This window comes from Dicentrarchus labrax, unplaced genomic scaffold, assembly GCF_905237075.1.
Source record: "Dicentrarchus labrax unplaced genomic scaffold, dlabrax2021, whole genome shotgun sequence".
Classification (NCBI taxonomy): Eukaryota; Metazoa; Chordata; class Actinopteri; family Moronidae; genus Dicentrarchus; species Dicentrarchus labrax.
In genome coordinates, this window is record NW_026136705.1 from 24,289,652 (window position 1) to 24,305,227 (window position 15,576).

At 40.0% G+C, this 15,576-nt stretch overlaps 1 protein-coding gene across 11 annotated transcripts in view; it reads left to right on the forward strand.

Moving 5' to 3' along the window:
• The window catches only part of tcf7 (transcription factor 7), a 74,721-nt gene that overhangs the window by 47,880 nt on the left and 11,265 nt on the right, over positions 1-15,576 (forward strand). For 6 of the 11 annotated variants that reach the window (XM_051400630.1, XM_051400629.1, XM_051400633.1 and 3 more), the window contains exons 5-8: positions 8,054-8,141; positions 12,413-12,547; positions 14,251-14,370; positions 15,286-15,445. In XM_051400630.1, the coding sequence (XP_051256590.1) occupies positions 8,054-8,141; positions 12,413-12,547; positions 14,251-14,370; positions 15,286-15,445 (503 nt within the window). The remainder of the gene's footprint in view (positions 1-8,053; positions 8,142-12,412; positions 12,548-14,250; positions 14,371-15,285; positions 15,446-15,576) is intronic. The other 5 variants (XM_051400639.1, XM_051400631.1, XM_051400636.1 and 2 more) reach the window with 2 other exon arrangements.

The window sequence follows — 15,576 nt, forward strand, 5'->3', positions numbered from 1 at the left end:
CAGCAGGAGAACTGGAAAAAAACGTCAAGAAACAAGCAGCAGTATCCGATTTAAAGATGTATGAGAGATGTAGTGTATTAGATAACTGGAAAGCCCATTTCTCTCTGACTAGAAGTAGTCACAGGTTTTAGCCAGTTCCCAACCTTTTTTGTTTTGGCTTGTGACCCATTAAAACAAAGCAATGACGCATAGTGACACCTCGTCAATGGTTGCATGTTGTGACCAGTTCAACAAAAGAGCCTTGCTATTTTTATGTCTGGATAATCTTTTGAGGATTATGAAAAGTAAAATCCACAAATTCAAAAGAAAGGAGATAAAAATTGAAAGAAATCAGGAAAATAAATCGTTTTTTCTTGCTTTTCTCTCCCGACAATCATCTCGCAGTCTCTCAGATTTATCTTGCGACCCCCGAGTTGAGATGCTTTTACTTTGATTAGATTGTTCCGATGTTAAAGAGAACATACTTTTGCCAAGCGGGGACAAAGTCTGAGAACAGGTTTAAGACCAAACACTCAACTGATCCATGCTTTCTGTGAGACTATCCAATGGCAAAAGCACCTCTTTTTGGTCAATTCCTTTTCCAATCTCTCGACAAGAAAAGGCTGGAATCCAAATGCAGTTTTTCTTCACCATCCTTCAGCCAGTCGTGATCAGATGCATGTTAACGTAGCTGTCCATGCAGTTTCAGATTTCATCTTGTATACACATTTTCAAGCCAGTGTATTCAGTCAATGTGATCCCACTGTGCCATTTATACCAAGATTGAAGAAGAATATATATATATATATATATATATATGTGTTGAAAATTGGTGCAGTTTTATGTCAACCGATATTAAACCTGCATACATTTAATTCCTTTTCAAATAGTACCTTCTCCATCTCAAAGCCTCTCTCAGTGTTATAACCGTCTAATCACTCCACCTTCACATTTAGCGTCAGTGTAGAAAGATATTGCCAGACTTTGTTGGATTCTGACTTGAATTCTCCTAATTTTTTTTGCCTTTGTTCTCATATCTGGCATCAGCTCTCATCAAGCAGCCAGGCATCATTTGGAGCTTCTGTCTTCTGAAAACCAAAATGATGGATGTGGTTGGTGAAAGTTGAAGTCACTGATTCTGAAGATTAAAAGTAGTTTTTATTGGCATTACAGATACATGCCACTGAAACATGTATCTGATGGTTAATCATACAAAAGAGGAACTGCCAGTGCTTTCTGTCCACAAGCTTATACTAGCTTCTGATTTTGCAGAGTTACAGAAGTGTAATGTTTTTTAATAGATACTCTTTTTAATTGTCCATTCTCTGTGAACAATTTTCAAATTATAGTTATCCTTTTCCTTCGCATTCACCTCTATACATCTCTTATAATAATCTGATCTCTTGTCATTTCTGTGCTCTGTCAGTTTCTATAATTATACCACTCGTGCATCACTTGGATGTAAAGGTTGAAGATGTGTATGACATTTTTCTTCTTTACTTTAATCTCTTTTGTGGCCTCGTTCTACATGACCACACCAGTGATGTGTGAAGTACGAGGTTCATTGTTTAACTCCTGTTACTCTGCATTCAGAAGTGATCGAGTTGTCCTTCCCACTGTTCATGTCATCGTGTTAGATACAGCCAATAGTATGTTGCTGTAAGCGCAGCTCGTTGTAGATAATAGCTGCTTACTATAATAATCATGCATTCTTTTTTGAACAGTGAAAGTCACAAAGTTGACACAACTCTTTATTTAACCTGCTTTGTTGTACATTGAGCTCACAGCTCTCACTCTACTCTCAAATGCACAGTTTACTTCCTGTGTTGTTTCCATCAGAACCCACCATCTGTTTTCACCTCTGCCTTAAGTTACTAGAGGACTTTTTAGTAGTATTTCAGCTATCTAACCCACCTACCAGCTTCTTTTTTGACAAATTAAGTGTTTTCTTGTCCCTTATGCTTGGCCATTGTCCTATTAGACAATTTTCCTGTCACTGTTCAGCTGCTACTATCAAATGAAGGGCATTAAAGAAGCCCCAATAATAATAATAATAATAATATTAATAAAGAAAAGTAGCTGAAGTATAGCGCAATCTGTTGCAGATCAGTTTCACCTTTTTGGGGCATCAGAAGCAACATAATCCAGCCCAGTGAAAATAATATTTGCAGAAACTGGGGTAAAAATGAAGATTTTCCTAATCCCAGTTCTAAATTTAGCTGCATGCAGTTTCAAAATATGACAGTGGAGGAACAGACTCTGTCACACCTAAGCCCTCCGCTTTACGTCATCACCCCACGATACTGCAAGAGACTTAAAGTACGAGACTTACAGTGACAAAGACTGGGATGCAACGATGCCAGTTTCCATGGTAACCAGAGAGCCTGTGACTGTTTATACTCCTGTTTTTGTGTTCTCATGCAAATAAACTAGTTAGATCACAGCAAAGTAAAACCTTGCTCCAACTGGTATTATCTGACAACAGAGCAGGACAGTTTTTATGTTTACCAAACACTGTACTGTTCAACAGTGGATCCGCGACCCCTAGGGGGTCCTCAGAGTTACTGCAAGTTATTGTTTGATAGTATTTTGAAAGTTTTTATTTTTCAAAAATGTAAAAAAAGATGAACTATATAAATGTGTGTAAAATTAAAATATGAGTATATTGTATATATGTATATGTCAATAATTATTATTACGTAGGCTCAGTTTAAAGTGCAGCGCGATTTTATACAATATATTTAGTCTGGCCTGTCTCTATCAGCTAAGGGGGTCCCTGTCCTGAAAAATGTTTAAGCTTATTTGCTAAGCTAGTTTTAACTTTTTAGTTCAATTAAATTTGGTTTAAAGTAATTGTAGTTGTAGATTTTGAAAAGAAAATATCCCTTTTACTAATCCAAGACTTTTTATGGCTGACATGGTGTGACCCAGCTGGTCAGTCAAGTCAGACAAATACTTTCTTTAGTCAACCATAACACCACATTTGACATGTGGTTCAGAAGTAGGCAGTCCAGCACGGTCGCATTGCTTTGACTTTGTGTCAGATATGACTGTTGGCTCGGACAATGGAGCATTAAATACAGAAAGCAAAAGCAGAAATGAAACATGTCTGCTTGCTGTCACACTTTTATGTGCAAAGATTAAGACTGATCAACACTTACTGTATAGTCTCGTATGGTCTCCAGGTATTACTGTACGTGTGCTGCAGAAGGAGTGTGAAGTAACTGGTAGCAAACTGCATGCTTCAGTTACCTGAGCAGAACTTTGCATTTTCATTGCATTTTTAAGTATTTTTTAAGTATTTTTTAAAGAATAAGGCTGTATTATAGATTTTTCTTAAGACCAAAACCAGCAAGGAATTGATCCTTTTAGCAAACATTTCTGTGTAAAGTCTCATCTCATTCCTCTGTGCCACAGAGCTCCATTGTTGTCCAAAAACTATTATAAATACATCAGTGAACCACACTGTTGCACTGGCTGAGATGTTCCCTCATTACCATGAACACACAAACTGTAGTTTACTTTGGGTCAAACCCACATATCGTCCTGCTGGTGTAAATACTGGAGCTGGTGTATCGGGTAACCACAGCTGAAAATAGTCCCCAACAAATGCACTTTTTATTCCTGTTTGAGTAGTTTTAAAAACTACAATACCCAGCTGTTTTGCAAAAGCAGTTCTTTTATTTAACTTTATTTTTATGACCCATTTTTTAAACGTACATCTTAAATAGAAGATGAATGCATTGTTGGTTTTGTTTGGTTTCTGGGATTTGTTATAGAATAATGGCAGCTATATCAGTTTCTGATAAAGTTCTACTATTTCTATGAATTTATTTTTGATATATCAATATTACAATTGAGTTTTATTTCTAAGCTTAACATTGCTTAAGACCATAGCTTTTGCAATGACACGTTAAAGTAACTACGTTCTGAAGTGTGAAGTTCAGAAATTTGTTGCCTTTGAGTTATTTCTCTATTCTAGAGCTCGACCGAAACGGGATTTTTGAGACTGATACCGATACCAATTTTAGGGGGGAAAATTCACCAATTACCAATATGGCGGCCAATATAGTGCTTTGTTATTTTTTAGCTGGAATATAAATAGGCCTTTTCTTTTTTTAGACCAATTATGCACCAATATGACTATGCAAAACCAAACCAAACAAATCACTTTGAAGAATATTAAGGTTAAACATTCTTAAGCATGTTAAATAATTGAATGTATGTGTCGTCAAGTTGACATTGCTGAGAGCTTCTTTTTTCTTAGTCTGTGCTGCTTGCCACAGCATTGTATTTTCTTTGTCAACCATTTTATTTGTCTTCAAAGAGAAATAAGTTGATCCACGGAAACAGGAACAAATCACAAAAACAAACCAACAGAAATGAGTGAATTTAGATAACACAAGTTAAAACAACTAAAGAATAAGCTGAATGATGAGTAAAAATGTAATGTCATAAAATATTTAGAATTTATATCGTGAATGGCTACATGTGCTCATGTTAACTCATAATTGATAATGACAGTGTGAGTCATTCACCTTGAAAGCAACATGAGAAAAAGGGAAACTGAGTATTGGAAATGAAATGTGATGAGTAGTAAGACAAAAAATATTAGACATGGCTTTCATAATCTGTAGTTTTACACTGTAAAAAAAGGACTTTTACTATTACTGTGACTTTCAGTGTTTGGTCTTCAGAAAAGTAACTTTTCCTGTACTTGAGTAAAATTTGTCAGCACTCATTACCGTCCTTACTGTAACAAAACACTACAAAGTTTCTTCTGGTCTTGGGCTCTTTTATGTACACCACACACGTTGGTTGTCAAGTCATTTAAAGGCTCAGATGCTGCAGCACTTGCACTCTCAGTGGTTATAACCACCACAGCACATTATCAGTGCTGGAATACTATTTTCAGCTCCTCGACTCTCGTTTCACCATGCACACGTTCTGATACTGAGCTCACGCAGAGCTGATTTGACTCAAATGGTTTCCCTTTTAAGTATTTCCCGAGACGCTGACAGGGAGACCGTGAGATAGTTGCTGTAGCTGTCATTAGACGGCTGCTTTAAAAGGGGCATTCCAAAGAAAACTGCCCCATTACTGCTGCTAATTTTCCCCTTCAGGTTTCCCAACAACAAACAGGGCTGATAGTGTCAAAAACGTGACTTACAGAAACCAGCGTCATGTTTCCTTCACATTTGTGATCGCCACAGATTAACGGTCAAAATCCAACTTGTGTACATTCTGTTTAGGATTACAGTTTTGATGTGAGCCATACAGTCATTGCAGGGAACACATGGGTGATTTGGAAAGTTCGCCATCTCAATATCAAAGAAAGTATTACATTCAGTTCGGTTATTGGGGAAATCTGCTCCCTGTTATTATCAGTTCACTTTTATCCTGTACAATATAAACATAGACAGAAAAATCTATTACTAGCCTAAGGGCACATTTAGCCTGAGGATGAGCCCTCTGGCAAAACAACAAAATGGCCGACGTTGGTGTGTTGAAACAAGGTAACTGTGAAAAGTCTAGTTTGAATGCAAATGCAAAGATACTTTAACTTAAGTTACTGGGGTTTTTTCCCCATATCTTTATTCCCATTTCAGTTTTTGTTTTAGCTTAGTTTCTGAGAAATCTTGTACCATTCGTTAGTTTGGCATGGCAGATGGCTAAAACTGCTACACTACCCAGAAACCAGTCAGAGGTGTGAGTCAGAGCATTAGAGAACTCAAAACTCTTTGTCGTTTAACTTGAGAACAAAATATAGCACCATAGTTGCAGATGTTTGTCCATATTTACACATAATTCAAATAATAATTGATTTCCCAAACAGAATAATCTTACGCTTCTGCCCACTGTTAGTGGCACATGTGAAATCAGTTTATTCATTGGATGTTTTTTTGCTGAAATGCACCTTGTGAGTCATAGTTAACTCATACTTTAAATACAGGCTTGTACCTTTTTGACTTTGTATTGAAATGGTGTTACTCTTTTGATGATTTAACCATGTCCATGCAAGTCATAGAAGTGCTCCAACTTTGAGTCACATTATTTTGTCCATAGGAAAAAATACTTCACACTTATTTGATTGAGCGACGCTATGTATTGCCAAATGATGTAGCACTGTGCTGCACAAAAGATGAGCCAGGTGTAAAACTTTCCACTCAAAAACCCCTTCATTTTGTTTTTGTGTGTTTGTGGGCTTCAGCGCCCCTATGCACCACTGCAGAGCTCTCATGGAAATAAAGAGTTTTGTCCATGTTTTGTCATGCAGTGCTGTTGTGAGTCTGCCTGAGGGTAAACCCTGTGTTTGCAATAAGTGGAATTTACCGTGATAAAGACCTCTATGTTGAACCTTGTTTATGTCTGTGTTTGACATGAGCTGCTGAGAAACCTCTTCCATTACGTAACCATGACACATGCAGACCTGTGATGGGAAGAAATCGCAACAGGGATCAGAAAGCCAAAAGTCCCTACTGCCTCCTTTAAAAGCCTTTATCATATATCTATAGAGTAATTTACTGTATGCAGAGCTTATAGGTGCAGGCCCTTATGTTTGTCTGATGAATATGCTTGTAGTGACTTATAACTGACTGTTTAAATACCAATGAGCCATTTAAGTAAGATATAATATCCGGTCCACAAACCATTACTGTCTTGTTGTAAAGAAATTTGATTAATGCTCTAAATACACAATTACAACAATACACAATTTTTGAATATTCATTGTTTTGCTCAAGTAGCCTGCTACGTCACTGGGTATTTCATTTAGCTATTGAATTTAATCTTCATCTTGTGTTTTTTTTCGGATGGCTGAAGCGCTAAGTCAGGTTTATTTTGAGAAAATAGTTTTGGTGACACCATAGCATACCATTTCTCCATCATCCTGTTTCCATGTTTCCATGTATTTGTCATACGGTAGAGAAATAAACTGGAGGTGAGAATGAATGCGAGAGAGACCTTAAAAGTAATATGGATGCACACTAGGAATGGATGAAGGTGAGGATGAGAGAGGAGAGGGAATGGAAGAGTTGTATTAAAGGAGTGAGAACAGGAGAAGTAAGGCAAAATAAATAAAAGAGAGGTGAGAACAAGGACAAAAAATGAGGAGAAAGAGGGTCTGGGCAGTGGCATGGTGGAAGGGTGGAGGGCTGTAAGACAGGGTGAGGGGAAGGGAGGAAGGGCGTGGTGGAACAGACGGAGGGAGGGGAGGAAGGATCGGAGTGGTGAGACAGGTCGACTGACTCAGTCACATTCCTGTCGTCCAGATTTATAGTGGCTCGGGGTCCTGAAACAGGCCCGGAGCCGCGGCCAAATTACAGTCATCTAGAGCATTCCTCTGCTGCAAACACAGGTTAGCAGCCGGGCTGCGCTAAGTGCTAGGTGCTGCCTGTTGACAAATGACTTCCTTTGAAGGGCACAAAGAGGGAGACAGAGAGAGACTGGATATTTACTGTGTGAGGGCAGAGAGTCGAGCTGTCTGTGTTTCTTTTGTTGGAAAACATTTTTGCTAAAAGTAGAGATGAAGTACGTGAGATGGTTTGTTTGCGTGCATGTTTGGGTGTGTGTCTACCCGTGTCTGTGTGTGTTTTTAAAATGTGGGAACTTTTACCACAGCCAGTAACTGGTGTAGAATAAACCAGTCAACCCAACTGGCGACATCAGCTCCCAGTGGAGGGTCCCACACACACACACACACACACACACACACACACACAGTGTCATCTCAGATATGCACTGTGATGGTATGGGAACAGAAGTGTGTGACCTGTGTTAAGGGCGTCTTTTGTGTTTAATACCAGGTTCCCAGACTGCTAATAGCGCTAATAGTCCATTGGACCTGGGGCCGTGGCCAGGGGCCGCTGACCTCACCTAACAAGCACGTGTGTGTTTGTTTGTTTGTGTGTGTGTCTTTAAAAAACAAAAAACTGAGAAATTGCAACATTTATTAAGTGTGTGTGTACTTATTTTGTGTTTAGTGACAAAATTAAAGAGAGAAAAGAGTGATTACATGATGTTAACGTGTGTGTGTGTGTGTGTGTGTGTGTGTGTGTGTGTGTGTGTCCTCCAGGAGTTCACAGGCACCAGTCCCAGGACCTCTCAGGGTACTACTCCCTCCCTCCAGGCGGCGTCGGCCAGATCACTCCCTCCATGGGCTGGTGAGTTTCTCACACACACACACACACACACACACATATCTGTACATGCTGTGACTCACTCAGTCTTTCAGTCCTTTGTGATGACCTTGTTGTAACTCACAGTCTTTACATAACATTGAAGGAATATTGCAGCAAAGTGTAGCAGCTTTCTTTCTGTAATTTGTGAAACATTACCCAAAATGGCAACATTAAAGCGATGCAGTGAGTGATGGACATTGCTCATCTAAATTTGTCTGCACATTTCTATAAGGATAGTATAGTAGTAGATTTTGTTAATAAAAAAAAACATATGTTCCATTCTTTCAAATGTGAATTTATGCTGCTTTTCTTAGTATGATATGATTTTTACTGAATACTTTTGGTTTTGCATTGTCAGATAGTCCAAACAAGGAATTCAAAATAATTCAAATTTAACTTCTTACTGACATTTTCAAACCTTGAATTATTCGATTCAAATAATCAGTTTATTCAGTAATGAACATAACACTTTGTCCCAGCCCTTCAAGCATCCTTTAGCTGTTCAGTCCACGCTGATGTTTTTCTGACACATAATTTGCACCATTAACCTGAATCTAATGTAACCTCTAAACCCTCTAAACATTTATTTTCCCCAAAAGTCTTCACAACCTCACTTTGACCGTCCCAAACACCATCATCACCATCTCGCATCATCACACACACACACACATAGTCACATACACACTCTGACCCAGGTCAGCGTTACATACATCACTGTCTCACCTGGTGTCAGAGTAGGTAACCCAAGGCCCCGTTGCCATGGAAACCACCTCCTTTGATCCTCTGTGTTGAGGACTCTTTACTTCCACCTGCGGCCTCTGGTCGAAAACAAAAGGAATGTGCACGACTGCAAAATGTTTTAATGAAATGTCAACCAAAATAGTGTTGAGTAAAAACTATTATTAACAGACAGTAAAAGTCTCTGTCTATCCAGTCACATGGAAGTACTCTGAGTGCATGTTTTCACTGACTAAAATCAAATTATCAATAAAGAGACTTAATGTGGTTTAAAAGTGGATGTTGTTGCCAAGAAATCATCTTAAACAGTGAAGGAGAAAAGAAAAAAAGAGAGACAGCAGTGAGCACTAGTCATGCAACGTCCTGGACAGTACTCTGAAATCTAAATATGGAACTTGTAGTCATCTCTTCTTGTAGTCTTCAGGTTCAGGTAGATTCTGCCCTTAAATTTAACTAGCGAAGACCCCAAATTAAAGAGCAAAATGAGTGCGTTTTTGGCTTTTATCAACCACACTTTGTTTTTGTTTAGAGCGGTAAAACTCCGCTCAGCCTGTGTCTTGATTTTTTTAAAGGTTCCTCATGGGGACAAAGCAGCAGCGGCCTTCAGCGGGCCACATCTGGTCCATATTCAGTTGTTTCATTTACAATTTCCATCAGTTCAAGAGGCGTTTCTGAGCTTGCGATGTCATGCTGGTTGATTGTGAACTTATAATGTCAGGCTTCCATTGATTTATGGATCAACACAAATCCATTTATTACAACCTACAGTATCTGTGCCTGGACAAAATCCCCTGCAGGAACAGTTAAAGGCTTACATCAAATGTCATGGAGATTTGGAACGAAAGCTTAAAACTTTTGTGTGTGCCCTTGCTTACGTGTGTGTATCTGTTTGTCGTGTTTCTGTAGGATGAGCTGTCTGTCCCCGGACATTTCTCAAGTCTGTGATTTATAGACGTTTTATCTTTTTCAGACACTTCACTATGGATTTTCACAAACATTATTAACAGCTAATCTCCTTTAACCCAGATTATCTGCTTGTTTTGGCCCCTTGCAGTGTTCTTCTTTGTTGAAGGAGGAGGAGGACGAGGGGAGAACGCAGAATGAGTGGTTAAATGTCAAACTGTTGTTTTGATTATTAGCCTGGTCTCTCCTTCTTTCCCTCCATGGCCACCTCCATATGTCTCAGGAATTACTTGAGATGTGTTTTGTTGTTTGTAAGGATGCAGCTTTGCAGCGGCGACTGCTGCGGTGCAAGCACGAGTCTCACAAACAAACCGAGACTGCAGCACAGCGTCCTCCTGTCCCCTTAAGGGACGGTGGCCTGTAAAGGTCAGATTATGCTCAGAATGGGCTAGTTCGTACATGTTTTTTGACCTTGTCGAAAGGAAGGGTGACAAGCCGGTCGTCGTAGAGAGGGCGAGATGTGATGCCATTTAAATATGGGGGTAACAGCGCTTATTTTCGGAGAACCTCTCCTGGAAGGGGTTTCAGACACGATTCGACCCTCCAACCAGCAGTTCTCATGAGTATACTGCCACTTTAAGTGACACAAACAGTTTTTACAACTTGGCAATTAGAACAGACCACTATGCAAATTACTGTAGTAATAAGAGGCCTAAATGTTCAGCCTTTGTTACAGAAATATATTGTTTGCTTACATCTCGATCCTCCATCATTGAGCAGCTGAAATTGCAACTATGTGGGAGGTTGAAGATTGGGTGTGCCTTAAAACGTCTAGTAATAGCCAGAAAGTAAGGAAATAAAGCCTAAATTTCACATTTATGGGCACTTTTGTACTCCAAGGCAGTAAAAATGCACTTATTGGTCCTTTACCAAGGTATAATTTAATAATTTCCATCATTCACTGACAGGTTCGAGCCCTGTACCTTTGACTGAACCCATCAGTTTGTGGGGACGTAATTACTTTGTTGTCACTTGTAGTCAAAGTGTAACAAAGAAAATGCTCAAGGCGCTGATCAGCACAATAGAGCAGGTGGCCTTGTTTTTCATTTCATTCCCAGCATACCTCTGTCCAGCCATGCTTTTCACATGGGAGCTATTTTTCTGTTCGAGTGCGGCGTCACTGTCACTCAGGAGCTCCTGTTTGCCAGGATTTTGATGTGTGTGTTACCTGTACAATGGTGTTTGAAGTTTAATTTTTTGGCTATGGACCAACACGTAATCACATTGATTGATGTATCTATGGATTCCCAGACCTGGTGTGTGCAGATTCCTGGCGAGATGAAGAGCAGACCGGCTGTTTAGTTTGAACTGCCTTTATCTGAACAACACTTGACCTGTGTTGTTGTGTAAAACAGGATTACAGCATGAACGATCCTCCAGGAGCTGAGCCCAGTGATCTCTCTGGATCTCTTCCCAGGCGAAGGCCTCTGCTACTGGGCTTTACTGTGTAATGTGTAGCGTTGCCTCCTGGGGCCACAGATTGGATACAGTGGAGAAGGAGAAGGAGACATGGAAGTGTGTGTGATGATAATGACGATTGTAAAACGGTGGCTTTAAATGCAATGCGGATTGGCGCGTGTGTGTGTGTGTGTGTGTGTGTGTGTGTGTGTGTGTGTGTGTGTGTGTGCGTGTGCGTGTGTGTGTGCATACGTTGAAACATAAGGATGAATCAGTTGAAGGGGGGGGATGGTTGTATTTGCTCTCTGGAGGCAGAAGTGTGGTTTTATACATATCAAAGGATCTTGCTTACATCCCATCCCCACTCTCGACCTCCCACGGAGTGTGAGTGTGTGTGTTTCTGCTCCCGGTAAGCCAAGTATTGACACACAGCTGTCAGCAGTTCTGATCCAGTCTCTACAGGGGATCACCGTGCATCACAAGAGCTCTTAAAACAGATGCTATTATAGATGTAAAATCAAATACGCATTAAACCACAAGATTTCACTTTATTGAAGAATGAGATTTTCTGGTGCTGAAGTTTATTTTACGGTTTTTATTTGCGTATTTCAACATACAACAATGTTGATTATAAAAACATGTGTACATTAAAACACATTTACACTTATATACACATGTATATCTACATACACATGAAAATGTGCAGAAGAAGTGGGAAGCTAAAGGCTTGTTCAGAGGTCTCTCCTAAAACCCATAGCAAGAAAAACAAATGATTATGAATTATAATTATTAATAATAAAGGATAGAACACAAACTACAGGACAAAATGTAAAGAAAATATACTCATATTCTCATTCCAACAATCAACATTAGACCTGAGAAGAAACCAATGTTTAAGATATTTTTCAATGCAAGCAAAGATGACGAATGGTTGACAATATCCAGGTTTAAATTCCCCCAAAGCTGTCCCTCTGTATCATAATAAAGTGTTTTTAAGTGTATCCTCATGATGAAATTGCATTTAAATTAAGATGATAGTAGAACTAAATTGACCGTAAGAGCCTAAACGTCCCCTCGGGGATCAACAAACATTTACCTGTAAAGCTAAAAGGCACCAACTGTTGCCGTTTCTCCCCTCTGCTGTGCTGTGGCAGGCAGAGCCAGCCAGTCTACCCTGCCCTGTCCCCCTGTGGATTCAGGCAGCCCTACTCCTCCAACCTCTCCGGCGCCTCCTCCTACTCCAGGTACCTAAGCCGGCTGGTGGGACCGAGCCAGGCTGAGCCAAGAAAGTAAAAGCAAAAACAACAAGCAACGCTCTGCATCATCAACTCCTGTTTATAGCACATTCAAAATGCCTGAGCAGGAGTTTTCCATTCACCATTCATGGCAAACTCGTGTTCCGCTTCTGTGTCAGCTTTCATTGGGCAGCTGCTGTAAAAAGTCCCATTGGAGCCAGTGTGCTGTAAACAGGACGAGTTCAGTGTTTCGCCAAAAAACAAGCCGAGTCGAGGCAGACTGTGCCGAGCCAAGCTAGTCGCTGCTGCAGAATACAAATGGATGACATGCAAACACACACACACACACACACACACACACACACACACACACACACACACACACACACACACAGAAACCCAATCTCCACCTTGAGTACCATCAGGACATTAACAGCTTTTACACTGCTACGCGCACTCCCCCCCTTTTCTGTTTTATTTGTGAGTGTTCCTGATCCATGACCCTCTCTAATCAAACTAAATTTAGAAAAAGCAACAGGAATTCTTCTGTTTTTCAAGGACGCACAGGAACACTAACAATACGAGTGTGAGTTTGAGAGAGCTACAGTGTCTTCATATGGTTGTTGTTTGTGTATTTGCTTAAGCTGCGAGTCTAATTTGACACATTTGATCCGGAACCAAAGATATATACACTCACACAGTGTAAGTCGGTGCTTGCAACAGCTTTCTCGCTGCAGCGCTTTGCCAGTTTGTCAGGTTGTCTGCTTGGTCTCATACGCAAGGCCTCTGTCACACAGCCAACCTTATGGTTTGTTTTTAGACCTGTATCATGCCACATAGGTGGGTATCTCCTCAGCAATTGTGTAATCGTTACATAAACTTAAAAGCCATTATAGATTTAAGAATCCAAAATGATAAAACTTTTGAAACCTTTAACCTGGCGGGGAAATGTATCCTCTCTGTTGCTATTACCTATTTTTTTTTAAGTGTAATATACCCCACCTATGAGCTACAGGTTAAAACAAACAATAGGAATATTTTTTGGTTATTATTTGACCCAGACGCTCACTCGGCTGCCAGCAGCTGAAGCTTATTGCTGCTTCATTGTCAGTCAGGCTCTACTGTTCCCCTTTTACCTCCACAGTCTGTAGAGCTAAAACAAAACTGTTTAAACATCTATTGTTCTTTTATCTTATATTAAACTTCTCTGGAAACAAAATCCCTACAGTAGCCTTCTTTTAGACTTGAATTAATAGATTTGGCTCATATCGTACATGGTGAAATTATATACTGAGAAGGAAGATGTTTGCAAGTGCACTGACTTGCAGATGTAGAAGAGTATTTTCCTGGTCTGCCAGCCACTCACTCAGTAATGCTAGGACTCCCTCTAGTGGTGACAAATGCTTACACATTTGCTGAATAAATATAGAGAACCAAATCACATATTTAAAGGGCAGTGCTCAACATGAACACCAGCCACCATTTGTGTAATTTTTAGCTTTTTACAGAGTTTGTCAACCTATGTGTAGATTTGATTTGTTCTCTGGTTGACTCTAGTGGGGGAACCAGGTTGAACATCAGCAGATTTCAGGCACTGAAATGCTTTTCATGCTCATTGCTTACCAAAACTCTTGCTCTTGCTTTTTACGCTCACTGTCCTCTCTGCCCCTGACTCAACCCATCCTCTGATCTGACTAAAGCATTTTTTTCTCTCACTTCCTATCTTTTGTCTATCTGTCTTCCTCCACCTCCACCAGGTTCCCTCACTCTCTGATGCTGGGCCCATCAGGCATGCATCCTACAGGGATCCCCCACCCAGCCATAGTGCCCCCTTCAGGCAAACAGGATCACGAACAGTATGACAGGGGCATGTACGCGTAAGTATTGACTGCACTGCACGGCACACTTTTCAAATCCACCTTTCCCAATCTACCCTGTTCATCATATGCTCTTTTAATTTCTCGAGTGTATATGTGTATTTATATACTAATTCACTCTTTTATATCAGACTTAAAAATGTAGACTTACAGACATGTTTCTCATGTTTTCTTGCTGAGAGTTAAATAAGAAGATCGATACACATCTGCAGCTGCAGCCGCTTAGCTTAGCACAAAGAGTGGAAACATAGGGAAACTGCTAGCCTGGCTCCATCCAATGGTAACAAAATGCACCTGCCAGCTCCTCTAAAGCTCACTAATTAGCTCATTATATCTTGTTTGTTTAATCCAAAGTGTAAGAAGCTGTAGCATTATTGAAGGTTATATGCCTGCCTATTTCTTAGCCAGGCACTGCTACTTCCTGGAGACTTGGTGGGGCGCAAGTGAAGGTTGTTAAACAAACATTATATAACACTTAAGAGGTGCTGGTGGATCGTTTTTTTTTTTGGGGGGTTTCACCCTGTTTCCAGTCTTTGTGCTAATTGTGTCTTAGCTTTAAATGTATTATATTTATTATTTATTTAATGTGCATATATATATATATATATATATATATATATATATATATAACAGTGGTATCAATCGTTTCAGCTAATCTCTGTAAGAAAGTGTCAAATATTTGCTTTAAATTTGTATTGTTGTATTTGTATTCTCTGTTTTGTCTCGTGTGTAACGTAACCTACTGTATATGAACAACACATCAATTCCTTGATTAAACAAATTGACAAATCAAAAACAGAAAAAAACAGGTTCTGATTCTCTCGCCATCTTCGCCCCAATTTCTTCACCCATCTTTACCCCCCTACCCCCCTCCTTGTCTTCCTCTTCCTCTCCTCTTCTCCCCCCCCTCCTCAGGAAACCTCAGGAGGTCAAGCGGGAGAAGGAGCCTAAGAAGCCGGTCATCAAGAAACCCCTGAACGCCTTCATGCTTTACATGAAGGAGATGAGGGCGAAGGTCATCGCCGAGTGCACATTAAAGGAGAGCGCAGCCATCAACCAGATTCTGGGACGAAGGGTGAGGGATGCACACACACACACACACACACACACACACACACACACACACACACACACACATTCATCAAGCAAACAGACACACAACTAAACACAGACTAAGCCTGTTTCCAGGTCAGTCTGTAATTTCAC